General features: G+C 48.5%; 1 protein-coding gene across 1 annotated transcript in view; it reads right to left on the bottom strand.

Annotated features, from left to right (window-relative positions):
* The window catches only part of LOC144729756 (integrin alpha-8-like), a 132,160-nt gene that overhangs the window by 62,672 nt on the left and 50,736 nt on the right, over positions 1–18,752 (bottom strand). The window contains exons 14-20 of the mRNA XM_078610223.1: positions 13,560–13,605; positions 12,602–12,709; positions 11,453–11,508; positions 7,976–8,130; positions 6,280–6,417; positions 5,208–5,275; positions 2,910–3,054 (exon numbers count right to left, since the gene is read on the bottom strand). Coding sequence (XP_078466349.1) covers positions 2,910–3,054; positions 5,208–5,275; positions 6,280–6,417; positions 7,976–8,130; positions 11,453–11,508; positions 12,602–12,709; positions 13,560–13,605 — 716 coding nt within the window. The remainder of the gene's footprint in view (positions 1–2,909; positions 3,055–5,207; positions 5,276–6,279; positions 6,418–7,975; positions 8,131–11,452; positions 11,509–12,601; positions 12,710–13,559; positions 13,606–18,752) is intronic.

Raw genomic sequence — 18,752 nt, 5'->3', positions numbered from 1 at the left:
GATGTCAGAATGCTCCACATGCCCCACCCTTGCATCGTGATTTGTGGCCATTTATGGCGGGACCACGGGTTCTGCAAAATCTGCCCACCAGAACGGTGCATAACATCCGATCAATAATTCGAGTGGAAGTCGCTTTTATGGAAACGTTTCTGCGAGCAGAACCACAACCCAACGTATGCAAGTGGATCTACGATCTGCTTTTGTTTTGCGTTGGTTTAAGAATTCTCACACTGGGTTCGGGAGAATGCTTACAAAACTCTGTGCATGCATCCAAAGGTATAATAAACGGTCTACACCTCCAGCAACCCCGAGAAAGAGGAAACAGCGCACGTCAGGGATGCCTGCGGCATTTCTGTTCACAACCACGGACTTCATTAAAGTGACATTTGTTGCATTATCATGAAACGTAATCAGATATATTTCCGTTACCAGATTCAGGACAGTTCATGATGGACCACAGCACCCGTTGATGTGAGCTGCCAAATCGACTGAAAGTACGAAATGGCAGCTCCACGTCCTATTACCCTGCAGTGGGTTATCGTGGTATTTGCGTGCCACGCCAAGAGCCCTGCTGCCTCTGTAGAGCAGCAGCAAAGCACAGCACACAGCGCCACGTCTGCTGTGCACATGTGGCCGCCTGCCTCTCCATAGGAGAGCAGATAAGAAAGAATAACTCAGACGTACAACTTTCGTGACTGCAGGAATTGATATTCTTGGTTCTTTCGGTAAAGTCAAGGAGATAGAAAACATAAAAAAAAATACAATTAAATAAAAAAATAAAATTTAAATAAAATGTATTTTAAAATAAAAAATTGCTTTTATTATTTTACATTTATAAAAATATATATTTTTAAAACATGTGTTTTCTATCTACGTGAGGTTACCGAAAGAACCAATAATATAACCAGAATAACTCATGATAACCTAGCACAAGCTGTCTCGGGTGTGGACCAATCAACTTCAAGGACAGTGCATATCATTACCATTATCAGAGTTGTTTTTTTTGTTTGCATTTTGACTGCTTGTGTTGCGGTTATTGCAAACATGATGCCTTGTATAAAGGTGTCAGTTTTGTACCAGTTTAAAGGGTAAAAACCTACTACTACTAAGGTAAATTATTTTTACAATAAACTTGCACGTGGATGTTACGATGCGATGTCTTGCTTCATCATCGCTCTTGATGCCCGTATAATGTTTCTTTGCGTTAATTCTGGTTTTGCGCAGCATTCTTTTTTACAGCAATTGATAATTGCATTTACCTCGATGTCAAATTTGTTCTTATAAAGGAAATTGGGTCAGACAGACACCTTGACGAAAATAACCAGACCACATCACCGGATTATTGGTCGTGGAAAAATCCTGGGAATTTTTCCAACAATTGGACAAAAAGGGACACTGGACAATGTGTGGGTTACGCTCGTGATCTTGACGATTTTCTAACGTCTCAAGTTAATACGAAAGTCTTGAACAACGAATCAGTGCATAGACGGAGAGACACGCAAAGCGACATTGTGCTTAAGTTAATGAAAGCAAACAGGCAAGATTCACAGCTTCACAACACGGGCAAAACACATCTCTGTGTTGGTGCTTTGCTTCACGAGCGGTAAACAGATGCTCCTGTTGTTATTTCGTTCAATTCTTGCCGGTGTAAACACGCATTTGGCAACCCCAGTCATACGGCAATTTGTAAGGGGAATGACCAACGCGAGTCTTCAGCATAGTGGACTTTAAAGACCTGTGCCGTCATCTGTCCGTGTGTGCGATCATCTTTCAGTATCGGCACAATTCCAAATAAACAACTTGCAAACACATTGACAAATGCGAGGTAACAAAACCGTTTCAACAATAGTTACCGTAATGTAATTATTATTATAACTGTTCTATTATAGTTTAATGTATTCCAATTTTCCTTACAGAAGTGATAATGAATCTCCACAGACTTCACACTGGGTTAAACAAATGAGACTGGATGTCACTGCGTGTTCTCGCACTCTTCACAACAGACTGTGGGCCAAATTTTCCAACAGAAGATCACATAGCTGGGTCAATTGTTGTAGTTTCCTACGTCTCGGAATCATTCTCTTTCTCACTGTCACCGACAGCGAACAAAAAACTGTGGCCGTTACAAATCCCACATTTTCTTTGGGTCTTTCGGTAAAGTCACGTAGATAGTTTAACACGTAGGCTTTCACGACCAATATTATTCATAATAAAGGTTTTTGGGTTAGATCGCGTTATTTATAAAAGTGTGGCAACCCTCCACCGCCCGACACGGCCAATCAGTAAAAAAGTGTCACGTTGACAAGAGACAAATAGTTCACTACGTTAGCCCACCGGTGTGTTGAGTGAATCCACAACATTTACAATTTTTGAGTACGACGTTTCGCTGGTAATTACATCCAGCATCATCGGAAAATTTGCAATTTTTATTATGAATCACGTAGATAGGTTAAAATTAATTATGAATTTGAATTCCTGCAGTCACGAAAGCTTTTGTTATCACCTGCTAGGAACAGCAAGAGAAGATGAACGTGAGATGCAGCGGTGGTTCCAAGTGAAGGGGTGGGACCGGGGCAGGCGATGGAGATGATTGCCACAAAAATGAGTTGACATTGCCAGAGAAAATACGTGGGTTCTTTTTTTTTATTAACGTAGAGGCCTGTTTTAAAAAAAAAAACTTTATTTCAGGACCACCCAACCCCCCCCCCCCCCCCCCCTCCATGTGGAAGTCTGCAAATCTGCCTCTGGTGAGACGTCGATCAGCAAGGCCTTCCCGTGACGAGCCGTGGCCACGAGGAGGGCGCCGCATGCACAAGTCGGGGGGGCGAGAGGGGGGGACGAGGGGAGGGGGCCTAGGGGTAGGGGGCAGGGCGGAGGGGAAGCGAGGGAAGGGGAGGTGGGGGCCTCACCTCGTTGCGGACGATGCCCACGTAGTCTGCCTCGGGGGGCAGCACGAGGACGAGCTCCGCCTCGTAGGCGCCCTCGCCCGCGTTCCGTGCCACGAGCGCCAGCGTCACCAGGTTCTCCTCCCCCACCAGCAGCGCCTTGCGGTCCCTGGGGTGGGGGGGGCACGGAAACTCGCTCAGAAACCATCGCAGACAGCCCAGGTGCCCCTTTCGGGGTGAGAGCAGCGGCAATGGAGGCGGGGGGGGGGGGGCACATAAATACATAAATTCCGCGGGTGGAAGCCCCGGCACATGGAGCTCACGGGCTGGGGGCGAGGGAGATAAATGGGCTCGCTGCCCCACTTACGTAGGGGACTGCGAGCGGTCATCCAGGTGCCCTTACACAGACGGGTGGGGCAAAGGCTCTTCATTGGGGAATCTGATCATTGTTATTTTATTATTGATAATAAAGGGGGTTGTTTTTTGGGGGGTTAGATCGCGTAGTTATAAATGTGTCGGTAAACCCGCCACCACCCGACAGAGTCATTTACCAGCAGGACGACGTGAAGTCAAATGATAATGTTGTGGAGTTTACTCTCCAACACACCACAGGTGTGCTGAAGTAGTAACTAACTGGCACGTTTTGTTTACGTGGCAAATCTTACTAATTGTCAAGAGTGTCCCGCAGTAGGGGGCAATGTTGTGGCTCTGCTTGTGTCATTTGCGGGCAATTTATCAGCATTGGGATGTTTGGCCAACCCCCAGTCACACGCTGTGTATTGTCTTAGCTATGTGAGGAACCCGGACAACCCGGAGGAAACCCGTGCAGTACAGGGGGAGCACGTATAGACTCCACACGGAAAGCTGCCCGAGTCGGGAACCAAACGCAGGCCTTTCTTGTTGTGAGGCGTGAGTGTCAGCACTCTGCCGCCCGATAACAAATCTCCTGCCGCCTCAGTCCTCCATAGCTACGGTGGGAAGAGCGTCAGCTTCCGAGTGGACTGCATGGTAGCTGCAAGCTGGACTAGACTCTGAGGATGCATTCGTCTCAGACATCCACTGGGTCACACGTGGCTTTAGGAATCTGCACTTTTTCAAGCTGAATTTTCTTTCCAGAACCTATTGTCTCTGTAATCCGTGGTGATTTACTGATTTCATGTGTTGCTCCAACACATGCTGAGCATATTTTAGAAAGTGGATATAAAAATTGTGCTGACTTGCTCGACTTTATTTTTCAATCCCAACTTTTACGGCATTCACTGAACACACAATCTCCTGCATGAGATCTCCTTTTTGTCTGTGAGTGTAGAGGAAGGGGAGGAATGGACGTGAAAAGAAAAGTTCTCCCCTCGGAACATCTGCGATGATGCGTGGGCCACGATTGATTTGAAATGTGGTGTCACTGTCTGGTAGGGCGACGTCCGTCTCACAACACGTGTCGGACATGTATGATGGTCGCAGCCTCATGGTAACGGCACAGCGCAGGGGTCGGCAAACCTGCGGCTCTGCAGCTGCACGCGGCTCTTGAAGGGCCGCTTCGTGACACGTGACTTAGTAAGGAGACCTCCGTCTCGTATTCACGTGCATTGCAGCTCTTGAAATATTGGGTTGTTTTAACCGAATTAGGAAAAAAAATGGCCTTTCTTGTTATTTTGGTTGCCGACTCCTGGCATAGCAGATCTGTCAACCCTCGTGGACGATCCACTGTTGGGGAAACGATCGATAGATGAGAGGAGTTTGACTGTCTGGTGTTGGCATCAGGCCTGGCTCCAGCTCCTCTTGGATGAGGGGGTCCCGTAGAGCTGGCATGTAGAGGGCCACCGTATCAGTGATCGCCAATAAGGAAAGTGAACTTGGGTGGCCCGAAGGGGCATGTGCGTGTGGCTGAGAGCATGTGTGGCTGTGTGTGTGTGTGGCTGTGAGTGTGGCTGTGTGTGTGTGTGTGGCTGTGAGTGTGGTTGTGTGTGTGTGGCTGTGAGTGTGGCTGTGTGTGTGTGTGGCTGTGAGTGTGGCTGTGAGTGTGTGTGGCTGTGAGTGTGGCTGTGAGTGTGGCTGTGAGTGTGTGTGGCTGTGTGTGTGGTTGTGCGTGCGTGTGGCTGAGAGCGTGCGTGGCTGTGAGTGTGGTTGTGCGTGCGTGTGGCTGTGAGTGTGGCTGTGCGTGCGTGTGGCTGAGAGTGTGTGGCTGTGTGTGTGTGTGGCTGTGAGTGTGGCTGTGAGTGTGTGTGGATGTGAGTGTGGCTGTGCGTGTGTGCGTGTGGCTGGGAGCGTGTGTGGCTGTGAGTGTGGTTGTGCGTGCGTGTGGCTGTGAGTGCGTGAGCGCACCACGTGACCGAGAGCTTCAGCTTGGGGATGCAGACATTGTCCTCACCACAGTCAAGCAAGATGTAGGCCTGAGGAGGAGACAAACATCATCACTGTCATCGTCATCGTCGTCACAAACCAGTCATCAGTTTTAAAGGCAACACGACGGAGGGAAAAGTTGCTAACTGTGCGTGTGTGTTGATGGGGAGACGAGGCAGGGATGTTAGACGTCATTATGGGCATCAGGTGCTCATCCACATTCTGTTTAATTGGGTCTTGACGCGTGTCAGAGAACTCAACAAAACAACTATTACTTACAATGCCCCATTGGCGTTGTACAAAGCTACGTCACTCTAAATTGAGTGAGGCCAGACAGGCAATGCTGAGCAGGCTAACAACCGCTCCGTGAAGTTTTCAAACTTAGTGTTAGAATGAGCATCAGAGTGGCGTTCATCTCCACCAGCAATTCCGAGCTCACAGTGGAAATTCCACATTCCCATGGAAACAATAGTTGAATTGTAATATAGCATCGTTCATGCAAAGCTGCATCTCACAACGCTGTACAAGACCACAGCTGAACAATTGTATATATATATATTTTGCACCTCGCAATAAAATACATAGGATACCAAAACCAAGGTCAACTGAATTAAAACTGTGGAGTGAAGCACTCCATAGGATGACCGCTATTGATGTCCCACAAAGTAGCAACAATTTTATTGACCCCAGAGGGATGGCGATGGGCTGAGTTGACCCTCAATCCCCCCAAGCGGGATGCGAACTGGAAACCCGTCCAGCTACTTAATGGCTGCTCGCTTTGGAAAAATAGAAACCGGAGGGCCCATTTCACAAGTTTAAATGTGTGTATGTTGAACTTCTTTCGCAACATACGCAGCCAATCATGCTGAAAGACAGTCTAGTCTGCCGTGTGTCTGCAACAGACGGGAAATGATGATGGTCGCCAAAGTGTGGGGGGGGGGGGGGATTGCTGCTGTTGCTGGGAGTTTGTGGCCCAGAGGCCCTCCATAAAGGGGCCTGCATGGGGAAGGAGAGAGTGGGCCCGAGCTCGCTGGTGAGCATGCGTGAGCTGCACCTGCTTGCTGACGTGCTGCGGACTGGAGGGGTGGAGGACGGGGTGGAGGCCGTGAGGGCCCCGCCTCGCCTGCTCATCCAGGCTGAGGTTGAGGCCCACGGAGATTGGCGCGAGCTTGTCACGGAACTCCGACTCGCCCTGCGGCACAGCCAGTGGCTCGCTCAGTGTCTCACTCACAGCCATTTTGTTAAATACCTTCAATGACAACAGAGTAAGGTGACATTTCTTAATGAGTGCATGAATTAGTACGACTCTTAATTACAAAAATATGTGGAGGGCCAATTATCGTTGTCATAAAAGCCTCACACTGAAGTGGCAGATATTACTCTGATATCAACACGCATCACCGCAGAGCAAGGAATCTTTGGAAATTGACGTTTGCATGACAAAATCAGATAATTTTTATTATCCAGGAGAAATCCGATGAGCGATAAAAAATATTTTACACAGATGCCCATGAGGGGTGGGTCATAAGGTTACCACAACAAACATTACAAACACACGAGAGGAGTGCAAAGTGTTCGAAAGGTGAAGAAATCAACAACAAAAGACTTGTTTTTTACCAGGCAAAGCCCACTGAGCTATTAGCTTCTTTATCAGAAGCGACAGGGCCACAAATGATAGCTCAACGAAGTGGCTTATCGTCACGTGTAAAAGTACCACGCGTGATCTACAAATTACAAATGCTCTGATGGCTAATCGACCGTCACAGCATTGGCGGCGGTTTGTGCAGCGCACAGTGGGAGGACATTGAGCAGGGCGATCCCGTCGCTGTACTATAATGGGCCATCTGCTGCTAATTAGACATCTCAAGCCTCACGCCATTATTCACAGCAGTGCGCATTTGTCAGCGGAATGGCCTCAATGTGCCTCGTTTGGAAACGATGTGCAATTTGGACAGGTGATACATCTGCAGTATATACCGACTGCATCGACGCTTTATCGGCGGTTCGTGAGAATTGTATTTTATTATGTTTTATTTTTATTATTTCCCTTCTACGTGACTTTACCGAAAGAACCAAGAATACTTATTTATCAATGAGTTTGTAACGTTGTAGATAGTTGATTTCACAGTTTAACACGTAGGCCTTCGCGATCAATATTATTATAATAACGTTTTTTGTGTGTTAGATCGCGTAAATATAAACGTGTCGTTAACCCGCCACCACCTGACACAGCCAATTAGTGAGGTTCGTCAAATAGACAAAACGTGCCAATTAGTTACGAGTTCGGCACACCGGAGTGTCGGAGAGTAAACCCACAACTTTTACAGTTCGAGTACGACGTTTGCGCTGATGATTACAACCAGCTTCATCAGGCGATTTGCCAGAATTGTGAAGCCTTCCTGTTTTCGGGTGTTAAATAGAGTAAAGGTGAGCCTACATGGTGGGTTCACGACGCTTTGATATTTACGCGATATACCAAAAAACAACTCTTTATCAGGAACACCCCAGTAGCAGAATGCTTACGGAGGCAAGTCTAAAGGGAAAACCCGCCCCATCTTGCACTGCTACCATTCTACATGGGTGTAGCATTGAACACATCACCGTGAGCATATCAGTATTAACCAGGGTGGCCTGCTGCATTCGAGCCGCGAACCTCTGTGAACGCAGCCACCGCTGGGCCACGGCGTCGCTATTGGCCAAGGGGCGGGTGGGGGGGGGTATTGGGGGGTGGGGGTTTTTGGGGCACTTACCCTGAGAAAGGCGAGCAGGGCCACGCAGTGCGGCTGGGCCCGGTTGGCCAGGCTGAGCCGTTGCTCGTGAAGCGACGTCTGGGACAGCAGGAAGAGGGCCCGTCGCCCCGAGCCCTTCAGCTTCAGCCGGTCGAGCTGCACCTGGAGCTCTACCTCTGCCCAGGGCAGCAGATGCGACAAAACACACAGACCGTGGTTTGCTAGTGCTGAGTAAATCTTTTGGCTTAGCCATCGCGCGCTTTCAGATGCGCTCCTGCGGCCGTCTGGAACGCTGTTCCTTACCGATATTAGGAAGCCACTGATGCTATTCAATTTTAAATCATCTAGATTGAAAGCCGTATTTCTTTAGAACTGCATTTTGTATTTAGTTTGTTGTCCTTACCTCGCACCGATTAGCACGGTTGGCTACGTACGGTGCGAAAGAAGTTCAACATACGTACAAATCTCACAAATCTTTTTCAGGAGGGTCCTGCCAAGTGTTTCGATGTTGTTGCTGTGTGTCGTCCCAATCGAGTCATATGAAGGTAATGTATTAACGTTGGGATGCTTTGACGGATATCAGTTACAGTACAATGGTTTTCATCTTTTTTCGAGCTATGGGAGGAAAGTGGAGAACCCGTTGGAAACCCATGCGGAACAGGGAGAGAAAACATACAAACTGCGGACAGAAAAGGGCCTGAGTCGGGAATCGAACCGGGGTGCTTCTAAACGTAGGGCGCGAGTGTAACCACTCGGCACCAAACTGCTGTCTCAATGACAACACAAAAACTGGAGATGTGAGCTCAGCCAGAGGCCAGGGCTGTAGCTTTGAGCCAGAAAACTTCACCTGCAGTTGCCGTCAATGCTGCCATTGCTCTCATAATCAGCGAGTAAACAATTTACACGAGGCGGTGTTAAGTTTTACGAAAAGCAGATGTGGTATTGTGGGGAAAAAATATATGATTAATCAATATTGAAGTTACGATGTTGCGGTGGGTGGCATTAATGCCCACGTCAATGAAATTCATGGCATTGGCCCAGTCTCAAACGACTTGGCAGGCACAACAATTCACAAAAACGTGGTCTAACGTTAATTCAGCCCAGTCCCAGTCTGGAGGCAGTATATTCTACAGCATTACACCAGCAATCACCCACCTGCATAGTGGATGAAAACATTGCCTAGAATTCTGTTTTGTTAGGCTGAATTTAAAAGTTGCATTACTCTTGGAAAAAAGTGTGTTTGTGTCCACGCATTGCCATTTAACATGGACTCCAACGTTGAGCCAACGTGCACGTGTGAGTGCAGTTTGCAACTTTCTTGAAGCCCCGTTTGAAATGTGTTTTGTTGCACGTGCAGCACATGCTCCGATTGACAGCGCTTGCGTGTAAGGAAACGTTTGCTTGGATGGGTTTGGTCGCAAGAACATTGCTGCAATGCTAACGCCAGCATGGCTGAGGTGTATACGAAGAACCTGGATATGTTTCAAAAGTAAAACTTGATTGACCTACAAAAAAGGCAAGGAAAACACTCACTGCAGTTATCACCGTGATTGTTTTCTAACTTGCAGCCTTCTGATCGCGAGTGATGCGTTCCAAACCGCAGTGACAATTTGCCAGTTAAAGTTTGTGAAATGGATATTAAGCGACCTGTGACGGTAAAAAATAATAGTTTGAAAAGCACGCGCCTGTCTGAAAGTTAAAAGTAATGAACACTACTTTAAACAAAATCGAAAAATAAACATTTCCACGTAGCCCACCTGAGAAGACGGATCCTGCAATAAGCAAGGCGTCTCTCTCGTTTGTTTTTACAACAAATTATATTTCTGACGGCTCCGTCACAGCGGGGGAACGGAGGGAGCAACGCCGTGGATTTGTTGACAAACGCTGTACGGTCATGTGCATCTTGTCTTCCCAACGGCGGGTGGACACACGCGGCTCGTCAGGAAATGTTGCGTTGCTACGGGGATCGCAACTCGTCTCACTTGACCTCGGGGTCAACGTCCACCTGCATCCTAACTTCGCATGACGCGACACTGCGCCGGAATGATCGACATCAAGGCTGTTGCGGCTCAAGATGTAACCCGATGAATACATTTGAATCGATCTCCTTTCCTCCAACTCGAGATTTATGTTTTATCATCTATCATGTTACGATGCTGTTTCTGCTATTGCTCGTACCACCCGTGTTATTCTGTGCATTGCTGAGAAGGGAAGTGTGAGAAAGGATGGGAACACTGCCTCACTGTCGATGGCTGGGCTCACATCCTCCGTGTCAGCTGTCGTTAAATTGAGGTCACAGCTGCCAATAGCTGGGTCACGCTTACGACGGTATCCCCTCGGCCTGGCTCGATCAGCAGCAGGAAGAGGGCCCCATTGAAGGGGCCAGAGTTCTGAGAAGCACATTGCCTGCGACGCGTCTTGCCACCTTCTTGGGGCGCGGGGGGCGGCACTTTGGGTCACGTGGGTGATCGGCTCCGACACAGCGTCGAGCCCTGCAGGCCGGAGCCTCTTGTTATGCACCGAGGTGGTGATTCGATGTTGGCCGTTTCACCATCGCGAAGAATACAGAAGTTGCAAGCGAGTTGATGGAGGGGAGTTGACGGTTGGTATGGTAACACGTGTGGAGCCCTCTTGAATGCCCCGTCGATGGCTGGCTGCATTATTTAAAAAAAACTACGCAATGGGATTGACCAAAACATCCCAATGCTGACAAAATGACCTGCAAATTACTCAATTGGGATCACACTCATAGCAACATCACCCCCTACTCCGAAAACTTGGTAGGGCCCTCCTGAAAAAAGATACTTAGTGAGGCTTTGCTGGGTGTACAAGCGTAGTAATAATTATCATAATTTCCCAGGTCACTGAGAGGCAGTGGAGCCACTGTCACTCTTTGGGTTGGGTTCCTGCGAGACGCAAACCATTTATTCTCTTAGCGTTGTGGGATCTCCGTGGTGGCTGCACGAGTGTCAGCGGCAGTGGAAACTGTGGGAATGGAATGGCCCTTCTCCCAGTGGGCTCGTTGGTTTGGATGTGCACAGCAGATAACGGTGGTTGACAAATGTGGTCAGAATGTCCTGCTGGGTTATGTTTGAAAATGCATTGCCTGGGGTTGACAGTGACGCCGAGCGAACGCTGTGAGCACGACGACGCCATCAGGATCCTCTTTGGGGCAAGGTGTGTCACCCAAACACTTTGTATATCCTAAATAACTAAAGTGTGGAATATTAGCATTTTTTTAGGCTTTGGTGTTGAAGATTATAATTTGTATTTAATGTGGAAAGGCAACAGTGGCTGCTGCCCTGTGGGTCGACCGACTGCTGTCGTAGGAATGTGGAATTTCCAGTAATGAGTGCTGCCCCGTGCTCATTTCAGCCAGAAATCAATTTAACGCGTTTTTTCTTTAAATCTCAGCGTCCCTGCATCGGAATGTCCAGCTGGCATTACGAAGCCGCGCTCTGCGAGGTAATGCGTTCGCACGCCCGCCGCCTTCCTCACCCATTGTTGCAGGAACACTTTTGCCAACTGCTGAGAGACAGACCTTGACTGTGAAGCTGCAACAGAGTGAACACCACACACACACAGAGGTAATGAAAGGGAAGCCGGACAAAGCAACGACGAACACCGGCGCAAACCCGGCTTCCCGGCTTCCTACAGCACTCGCGTTGACGAACGCGTCGCCGCACGCAGTTCGGGCGTTGCGATAGCGAGTCAAGTCGACGGAATTCATGCCGAGTTTGACGCGAAGGCTTTCGCGACCAATATTCTCCGTGACAGAGGACAGGTCGTGTAAATATTAACGCATCGTTAAACCTGCCACCACCCGACACAGCGCGTGAGTAAGATTTGTCTCGTGAGTAAGACGTGCCAGTTCGTTACTGGTTCAACACTAACTGGTTGTGTGTTGGAGAGTAAAACCACAACATTTATCATTCGAGTGCCATGACGTTTCGCCCGTAATTAGAACAACAGCAACCACAACAGCCAGCCTCATCAGGCGATGGCCTCGTGGAGAAATCCTCCTCCTGTTTCGGGTCTTGGTTTATTTTGTCGTTTTTTTCTGCTTGCTGAAAATAACGGCGGTGCCCTTCTGCCAACAACAACATCTGGCCGCGCTCAAAGCGCCATCGCAACATGTGTTGTTGCCACGACGGGAGGATGCAATCGCAGCAGCTGCATCTCACTGCAGCCGCTAGGGGCGTCCTTCACCCAAACCCCTCCTCCCCCACTTGTCGCGCTATTACAGCAGGGGGCCATCCATTTAGTGCGTACGCATGGAGAGGGGAGTGGGGATAACCCAAATGCGTAGCTTGCGTATGGGGGGTTTACTGACAATGTACGCATAGGAAACGGGCGGGGGAGGGGGTGAAGCCTCGATATTAATTTGTCTACATTGGCCTTCAAATGAGTTAGATAGTCCGGCAGTGGACTATCTGTTTGATTAAACACGTCAATATTATTCATCCTTGATCGTTTCTGCGTGGATAACGAATCAACATCATCATCAACATCATCGTCTTCATCTGTACAACGAATCAAAATGAACTGAACATCTCGATTACGCTCGTTTCTCCCAAGAAAGCCTCACCGAGTCTCAAGCCTCCCTTGTCGTCGTCATCATTGTTGTGAAATCTGGTGCACGCTCACCATGACACAGGGGCACCCGAGCCGGGCATCTTGCAGTCCTTGCTCTCGGTGTTGATCATCTGCGGCAGCAGCTGCAGCTCCACGTCCAGGATCACGACCGGCCGGGCCCTGCGGGGGACACGGAGGCGACCGTCAGCCTCCAGCACGTCCGTGGACGTCCCTGCTCACTCGCTCGCTCGCTCCCCACTTCTCGGAGCCTCCACCAAGAGGGCGAGTAATCAGCTGGGAAGAGCACACAACTCACACCGTCCTACCTCTCCAGCCGCATCGATAACTCCCCGTAGGACCCAACCCGACCCTGCATTTGCTCTATCGTTGCAGTTGATTTCATGTTTTTTTTGGTCACTTTCATGGCCCAGATCACTTTGGCAAATGACACCGTGCTTGTTTCTTGAGTTCTGCTTAAACAAAAAATAAACTCGCCCGATACGACACCAACTCATCCCTGAGTAACTTGTGAATCTTACGCTGGCATTACACAACTCGATGCCGTCCACAATTGCCTCCTGATCCTTGTCTTTTAGGACTATGGAGAAATATTCCCTCTACACGGGCTGCTATGCTCATGCTACGTAAGCTCTTCATGAGCATTACTATTCAGAACGTGAACATTGTACTCCTCACCATGCACCCTCTATACCAGTGGTTACCAACCAGTGGCCTGCGGGCCACTGGCGCTCCGCAGAGCCGTCCGTAGGGGTACGGCGAATCGGGGCGGCTGCCCCGGGCCCCTCGCTTTAGGGGGCCCTGCTCTTCGACATCACGCTGTTCGATGCAATGCTTCTGGTTTAGTTTTAAGGCGTCGGGGGGAGCCCACGCGGTTGGGATTGCCCCAGGCCCTCGTTCCCCGCTATGGACGGCCGTGGCCTTGTGAAGTGGTCCCCAGAACGGGTTGCCGGTCCTACGTCCACGGACGGTGTTTGGGGGCACGAGGTGAACGAGCAGAGCGCTGCTTTACCTGTACAGCACGGCCTTGGACACTCCAAAAGCCCCCACCAACAAATCTGTGGAGACAAGAACAAGAGCCCTATTCTGAGTCACCTGCTCGGCTCTGGCTCGGTCGCCAATGCTCAGTCTCAGCTCAGGCTTGTATGTTGAACTTCTTTCGCACCGCTCGGAGCCGGCTCAAATTATGGGGGTGGCTCTGAGCCGGCTCACTTGAGGTCAGAGCCGAGGCTGATCCGAGAGCGTGAAAGGAGGGGACGTGCAATGTTGGTCTCTTCCATCAACGCGGCAAGTATCGTAGAGAGCATAATGCCTAGAAACAAACGAGTGTACGCCCCCAGCGTAATGAATCACCAGCGAGGCACCGGCAGGATAGGATTACCACTGCAAGCCCTTTCAACACACATAGGACCTGCCCTACGACGCACATTTCTCGACTAAGCAAACAATTTAAGTTGCAAATTATTTTGTGATTAATCAACTGTCTTGAGCTGCATCAAAGTACTTGCGCATTTCATGATATTTAGTATTATGCAATGCGATATATTTGCAGTGTATATATGTAAACTAAATATGAAACAAGTCGGTTAAAACCCAAATGAATATGACTAATATTACAGTGATGGAACGTAACAATGTGAAGGTTACGTTACCTGGGCATGGCTATGTCAGTAGACAACGATAACTAAACCGGTCCTCCGACCCCACCTTTTGCCAATCGGCACTGATCAACGCGGTGAAGAACGGTCATACAACCGTCAACAGTGACATGGTGCAGGGAGGCCTTCATCCAGCAGTGGATGCACATATTTGGGTGTGGCGTTCAGGCGAGACGTGAGGGCCCACGGGGCCTAGATGGCAAAGCTGTCAACCCATAAGGTTTACCCCGTATTCTTGTGCAGGGAAATTGAGTTTTCAGGTCCATACGGCGTACAGCCGTCTCAATACGGGCAAACACAATTGTCTATTTGTTTGTGTTTCTCCCTTGTGATGGGACTTTGTAGGATGAACGTTGAGATTTATAAGGGCACGGGGTGACCAAGAAGGTCTGAATTGGTGTGTAATAAGGTAGGGGGCACTGATAAGGGGTTGACAGGTGTGAGATGGCCGAGTGGAGGCCAGCCAGAAATCAACCTCAGGACGCCGGGCTTAGTGCGCTAACCACTGCACCACCACTCCACCCCTCCAACCCTTACTGGAACAGCTTTCATTGCTTTAGAACAGTTTTTGTGTGTGTTCAGTTTGTTGTCTTTCGCCCGCACCTCCGACTAGCACAGTTGGCTACATGCGGTGCGAAATAAGTTCAACATACATACAACAAAACTGTGTACATTATTCACAAACACTGTAATTTAAATTTTTTTATAAAAGAATGTATAGAACTTGAAGGAAATGCTCAGATAGTGAGGGTGCCGTGATGGCCAAAAACAGACAAAGACCCCAGTCATTGCAGGAGGTTATGAACACACGCCGGAGGGGTTTCTGCAGCTGTCAAAGCATTTACAGATGTAGAAAAAGGTGAATCCGCGAGGGTTTTCGGAGTTTAGAAATCTGATGATAAAAGGTTCGCTTCCTGGTCAGATTTCTGGCATTGCTCAACAGATTAACGCTCGAGTTCAAAGGGGGGGGGGATAAAGGGGGAAAGCGGAAATATCCTGAATTGGATTTTTTTTTGGCCGAAAGGAACTTTGCTTCACCAACTCGCAAAGACAAACCGGGACACGAGAAGATGGTCTGGAGGAGCGAGGGTGGCGAGAGAACGGACGGCCGTGTGGACACGGAAGGTTGAGTGGCGGCCGAGGTTAAATATGGTGAACGAACGTTTTAATTTTGTGCCACGCCCGCACCCAGGTGCATTCGCACTCACGGCTGCATCTCCTGTTCGTCAACGCAACGTGAATGTTTTACTCCCAAACGTGCTATCGGTTTATTCACAACGGTGAACGGTGAGAAATGTTGTTTGGTTTTTGTGGAAATTTGAGCTTGGTTTCGGGGTTTGTGTGCGCGGAGGTCAACGGTGAGTGGTGGTCAGGATGGTTTGGGACCTGTCCATCCACTCATCATCATCATTCTGTCCAACAGTCAGTTATTTGCATCATCAGTTATTACATCATCATCCGCCTTATCAACATTATAATCATCATCGCTGAAATGATCAGCACGACTAATTTGATCATCAGCCATCATCAACAAAGACCCAAGTTGACAGCATCATCAGTTACTATCCACTTGTCGTTGATCATGGCCTTCAGGGAGGGGGCAAAATATAAGAATCATAAATGTGTTCTGCTCCACTAAGAACTGGTTTATTATTATTGCTGTGGTCATCCCGCTTGTTTACCCAGGAAAGCCTCACAGAATCTCGCAACACGATTTCAGAGAATCATGCCAGTTTGTCAATGTTGCTGGTGTGTGTAATCCCAATTGTGTAATTTAAAGGACATTTTTCAAGATTGGAATGTTTGCCCAGTACATTGTATGGTTTTTCTTAGTCATGGGAAGAAACGGGAGGACCCGGAGAAATCCCATGCAGAACAGGGAAAGAACACACAAACTCCACGCTTGAAGGCGCCCGAGTCAGGAATCGAACCCAGGCACTGCTTGCTGTGAGGCACGTGCGGTTGCAAAGCGCCAACCACCCTGGCTACTCGCACAGTGGTCTCACAAGAGTCGAGGAGGAAAACGACATTTCACTTCCCCAGCAAAGTCTCTGCCCCAGATTGCTGGATCTACGCGCATGTGGCCCAGTCACAGTGACAATGGGATTTGCTGTGTACACATAGGAGCCACGAAAGGAAACAACAAAATAACAAAAACTTCCATTGCTTTCATCGCATTGACGCACAGCCTAAGACCTCATTTCCCACCAACGTACAAGGACGTGTAACGCAAAGGGGCTTTTTTTAAATAGCAGTACGGCTGGTGCACACAAAACGGCGTGACGGGTTCGGGGGGGGAGCGAGAGAGTGCTCATGGCCGCACAACAGAGTTGTCACGTTGCCACACCAATAATAAATCTTTTAACGGGCCGTAAGTTCATCCCATGTCCAGAACGGACGTCGCGTGCGTGAGTGCGTGCGTGCGGTGCTGTAAGTGTGCACTGCCAGGGCTGTGGACATTTTCAACAACTTTCTTTGTGTCAGGCACTGTGGATGGAGTGTATTTTATTCCTTGTGTGTATATTAGATTAGAGTTTTTCTGGACATTATTCTTCCAAGTTCGGGGTGTTTATCATCAGCCAGAAACCATGTTGGCAATGTTTAACAACACTTAACGTTGGCCAGACCTCTTTATTTTTCTGTTGTGTTTAGCTCTTCATTGCGCATGCAGTGCAGCTGAGGTTGTTGTTTTTCTTTGGATGTCACCCAGCAACTAGAGTAATGTGCAGAATAAATGTTAAATTCCTGGTCGGATGAGTTCATTAATACCGTGAACTTTGACGTGAATACACAAGGGACTAAGAGTCCAATTCATTCACAATTTGGTTTCACGCCTTCGTTGAATTTCGATGATAGGTGGAAATTCCACAAAAGTGATTCCATCAAATAAAATCAATGGAATTGTTTTTGCCCACAATTTGTTGCTACAGTAAACTCCCGATTATCCGCACCTGAGATTTTGACGTAAATTAACAACTCATGGATTTTCCCTTAAGCCCAAATTAATACTCTAAAAACAGTTCTACATTGTTATTCTTGGAAATGTTAATTCCAAGTCACGTGCTTCAACCAAATAAATATGTTCTCCAGATAATTCAAAATCCACGTGGTCGCCTCTACAGTACAGAAGTTGGATATTTTTACAACAGTGGGTGGAGTTTGCTTGATGTTGATTGGCGTGGCTCTGCCATCCACTTTGTGGGTCGAGTATTCTGCGTGGGAGCAGGAAAGTGTTATCACTCAGCACGCGCATCGATCGGTCGATCGTTCATGAGAATTCGTTCTAAGAGTAACAATCGAAATCGTCAGTTGTGCTTCATTTTGAGCGATTCATCCGATCATTTATTTTGTGAGTTTTAATTTACGAAACTGTGTGGTGGCAGAGAAACGGAAGGGTGCTGTTTTAACTTTAACAAACTAAATTTTCTTAACTTAAACATAATCTTGACTTAAAGCTTTCGTGACTGCAGGAATTCAAACTCTTTGGGTCTTTCGGTAAATTCACGAAGGTATAAAAAAAAATCACGACGTTTCGGTCGCAACACAAACAATCGTCCTCAGGTGAAAAAAAAAACATAATGTAGACCTATATTAGTGTTTTTTTGGCATTGAGATCCGCGGAAAATTAATCTTTTTGGATTATCCACGAATTAAAATTATCCTCAACCGTCCTCCCCGTCATGAGCGCTGTAGTCGACCGCACTTGGAATGGGTGGAGCCTCCTTTCACACAAATCCCGACAGCCAATCAGCAGCTGGGGGCATGCTGACGTCGGCGCGCTCACCCCGCCGACTGTCGGACCAAGCCGACCAATCAGATTCTGTCCGCTCCACAGCCGCGCCACGCGATCGCCGCACGCGTTGGCCCGGAGTCATTCAGCCGCGGATGAACTCATCTCCTTTCCCTCTGAAGTGATCTCAGGGAGGATTGCACCGAGGGCAAGGCTCGCCCTTCTGGGTTGCCGACCGCCCCCCCCCTCCCCTGTCGAAAGCTCTCTTCCTCATTGTCTTTCTGTATCTCTGCTCACGGCTCCAAGGAAGAGCTCACTGAGCTGGTTGACATTTGCCCAACCCCAGCAGCGATGAGCCACCGATGAATGGGGGTTGGAACTCACCGCTGGCCCTTTTCCTCCCACGCGGACTATTTTGCTTCGTGGTGGGAGTGCTGGCTCCCCGTCATCACGTGATACTTGGCTTTTTTTTTCAAAGCATAGCGACTCCCGGCTGGTATAATACCATAGGGTCGCATCTGTGCAGTGCCGGATTATCCTCGTAGAAAAAGTAGCTACATATGCTACGGGCCCCGCACTTCAAGGGCCCCGTGCTAAATGCTTTCAAGCTATCAATTCCGGTTCATTGATTCTGCACTTGCTCTATTACGGTAGTGCTATACTGCCTTCAACTTTTATGAACGACTGGGTGTTTAGGGTTAGCGATTTGTAGTATCTGGCTGTAAAGCAAATGAAACAAGTATAACCCGTAAAAACAAAGTTTTTCACTATAAATCCTTTATATGCGTGGCGGCTAGAGTCCTCTCGTCCTCTGGCT

This window comes from Lampetra planeri, chromosome 2 (assembly GCF_965212315.1).
Source record: "Lampetra planeri chromosome 2, kcLamPlan1.2.h2, whole genome shotgun sequence".
Taxonomy (NCBI): domain Eukaryota; kingdom Metazoa; phylum Chordata; class Hyperoartia; order Petromyzontiformes; family Petromyzontidae; genus Lampetra; species Lampetra planeri.
Note: the sequence above shows the minus strand (reverse complement) of the source record. Positions and strands in the feature narration are given on the sequence as shown.